Raw genomic sequence first — 3,263 nt, 5'->3', positions numbered from 1 at the left:
GTGTAAACTAAATGTAAAGCAAAGGATAAGCAGACTACAATCCAAACCTCCAGAGAAGGTATGTAACAAGGAGGACCCTAACGGGGACACATGGATCACCCTGGAAAGGGAAACTAGATGACATCTACTGAGTAAACTGGGGATGGGGAGTAGAGAGGGGAGAGGGGATGGAACATAAGGAAAAGGGGTGGTTGAGGGGGGAGAAATGCAGTGGAAGAGCAATGAGATATCTTAATAGAAACAGACACTAAGGGGGTTGGGAGAAATCTGGTGCTGGGGTAATACCCAAGAATCCACAAGGACCCTGTCTACACCATGCCCTCTGTCCTGTGGAAGGAAAACAGAAGAGCTGGTCCTGCCCCTCCTCACCAAGTGCAATAACATGGAGAACATGCCTTGCACCTCGCCTGGGAAAACAGTAGAGCTGACCCTGGTACTGTGAGGGTGTGAGAGTAGAAGAACCCATTGGGCCACACTACAGCTACCATGCAGAGTTTTTTTTTCCTTTGGTTTGGGAGGTTTGGTATTACTTTTAATTTATTTGTGGGGAGGTTGCAAGGACAGAGAGGAAGCAATGGGACAGGGAGATGAGTAGGTTTGGGTTGCATAATGTGAAATCCACAAACAATCAATAAAAAGGGTTTTTTTTTAAGTTGAATTATTTTATTCACAGTGCTCCTACAACTCACATCCTTTACAGCAGAGCAGTGACAGTGCTCTCCCCACATGGAATCTCACAGTAACGGGAAGTGATAATTCCATATGGCCAGCCACAAAATCACCTGGGATACACTAAAATACTCTAGGGAATTGTGTGCTAATCCTAACTGCCATAGGGCAATACAAAAGCAGGTGTCCTGTGAGCACCAAGTCAAACTCTTCTGAGATGATTTGCATATTGTGACATTAGCCACACTGCAGATTCCTCAAGCCATCATTAAAAGTAGCTTGCCAGTGCCTAAGAAGCAGTCTCTCTACTTCAGATCCTAGAGATGGAGTCAGCTCCTCTCCTGCTGTGGGTACTACTGATCTGGGTTCCAGGTGAGAGGATGTACTTCGGGGAGTTTCCTTTGTGGCCACCATGGTTTTTATGCTTTTGTGTCATAATAATTGAAATTATGGCATTTCATTAGTTTTAATTGTCTTTTATTTTATAGCTCCTCAGAATGTAACTAATGACTGCTGTTACAGATTCCTCCTGCATGGTAGTTTTACACTATTTTGCTTTCAGTATATCTGTGACAGTAATATGTGTTCATCATTCCAGGTTCCACTGGGGACATTGTGCTGACCCAGTCTCCAACTTCTTTGACCAAGTCTCTAGGGCAAAGTGCCACCATGTCCTGCAAGGCCAGCAAGAGTGTCTCTATAGAGATTATTAATCTTATTAACTGGTATCAACAGAAGCCAGGACAGCCCCCCAGACTCCTCATCTATGGAGCATCCAACAGAGCCTCTGGGATCCCAGCCAGGTTCAGTGGCAGTGGGTCTGGGACAGACTTCATCCTCACCATCCACCCTGTGGAGGCTGATGATGTTTCAGCCTATTTCTGTCAGCAGAGTATGGAAAGCCCTCCCACAGTACTACATGCCTAAACAAAAACCTCCTGGAGTTGCTGTGCACTGAGCCTCAGTCTCTGAGCTGTGTATTTCCACAGTACATACATCGCAGCCATAGAACTCTGGAAGTTTTGTTTCCAAAAATGAAACAAAGAAGCTGTGAAACAGAAAGTTTTTAGACTGTTATGTGTGTTTGTCCCACCCTGTATGCTTTATAATTTAACAATTTGTTTGCTAAATATCAAGACCACTCTGGTCTAGTTACAAAGCATTTCTATAGTCAATAGATTAAACTTACAAAAAAACTTTTTCTGTGTTATTCAAAATAACAAGAGCTTTGAACATTGAAGGCTGTCAATTGTCTTACAGACATAAGCTGACATTGTGACCCTAATGCGTTTTCATTTCCATATGCTTGGGATAACAACAATCCGTATTCAGTAGGTCACAAATGTGAGAGTGCAGCAGCTGGTTTTACAGCCTTGATTCTCATCTGAATCTCTGTGTTCATAACCAACATGTCCAATCTCAGTCTGGGATTCATAATCTGTGCTTTTCTCCATGTCCTATAGTCATGTTGTTGTCTACAGTATCTTCCACATGTCTATACACACTCTTTTTGCCTCCTTTCCTTTATAATTCCATTTTCACTATCTTTTTTGGGGGTGGAAGGAATTAAGTTCTCACTGTATATCCAATGCTGTCCTGGAAATCCCTATCTAGTGCTCACTGACACTCAACCTCCAACCCTCCTGCCTCTTCCTCCTGACTTCTGGATCACGGCACCATGCCCAGATCCATTTCATTACCACTGGATGTGCATGAACTCTTGAGAACCAAGAGTGCACAGCCATGGTCATGGAAGACTCACTTTCCAGACACATCTTCTTCTACATAATGACTACACTGTGCTTCTGCATCCTCCCCAGGTGGAGCAGGAATGCTCAACAGAATAATCCTTGGCAACATTTCTCAGATGCACATCTCCTGAGGTTTTCAAGTTTACAATCCTGCATTAGTTTCCTACTGCTGCACAACAGCTAATGCAAACTGAGTGACTTGAGACGCCAGAACCTGTCATCTGGGCAGAGTATGTCTGGATCCTCTCCTCGGGCTCTCATAGGCTACAGTCGAGGAGTTGTCAGGGCTCTATTCTCATCTGGGTACTCAAAGCATCTCCTTCTCAGCTCAGTCAACATGTTTACACAGGCACTGTGTGGCTGGGTGTGCTGCACCTTTACTAACTGTGGGCTAGAGGCCTCCCTAAGGTCCTGCAGGCACTGAGAATCTCAGTGCCACCTGCTGCTCCTGTGACATGGCACAGGTACACATCATGAGAATAGATGTGACGACTCAGAGCAGACATGTGGAATCTCAGTTAACACACTGGCAAGGGGATGCACAGCAGAGAGAAAACAGCTCCTCTTTAATGGATTTGATCTCATTAAGTCAAGCATACCCAAGTAGGTCAATCTCTGCTTAAATGAAACTGAATACTCAGAATTTGTATCTTTATTACATCTACAAAATTCACAACAGAAGATAGTCTCAAATCTGGTTGCAGGCCAGATGCAGTTGCTCCAGAGGCAGCATTATGATCTAGGAGTCTCAGGAGTCACTTGGAGCAGAGAAAGATGGGCTGATCTAGACTTTACCTGAACCTCCTGAAAATATTGTCACCTAGAGGTAACATTCTGTGATCT

At 44.2% G+C, this 3,263-nt stretch overlaps 1 gene segment (V, D, J or C); it reads left to right on the top strand.

The window, feature by feature from the left end:
- The first annotated feature begins 992 nt into the window (after positions 1–992).
- On the top strand, positions 993–1,596 carry LOC113838177. The segment is given in 2 exon segments: positions 993–1,041; positions 1,268–1,596. Coding segments are annotated over 2 exon segments (378 nt in total).
- Positions 1,597–3,263: the final 1,667 nt, after the last annotated feature.

The sequence above is a fragment of the Cricetulus griseus genome, unplaced genomic scaffold (genome assembly GCF_003668045.3).
Source record: "Cricetulus griseus strain 17A/GY unplaced genomic scaffold, alternate assembly CriGri-PICRH-1.0 unplaced_scaffold_10, whole genome shotgun sequence".
NCBI lineage: Eukaryota > Metazoa > Chordata > Mammalia > Rodentia > Cricetidae > Cricetulus > Cricetulus griseus.
Note: the sequence above shows the minus strand (reverse complement) of the source record. Positions and strands in the feature narration are given on the sequence as shown.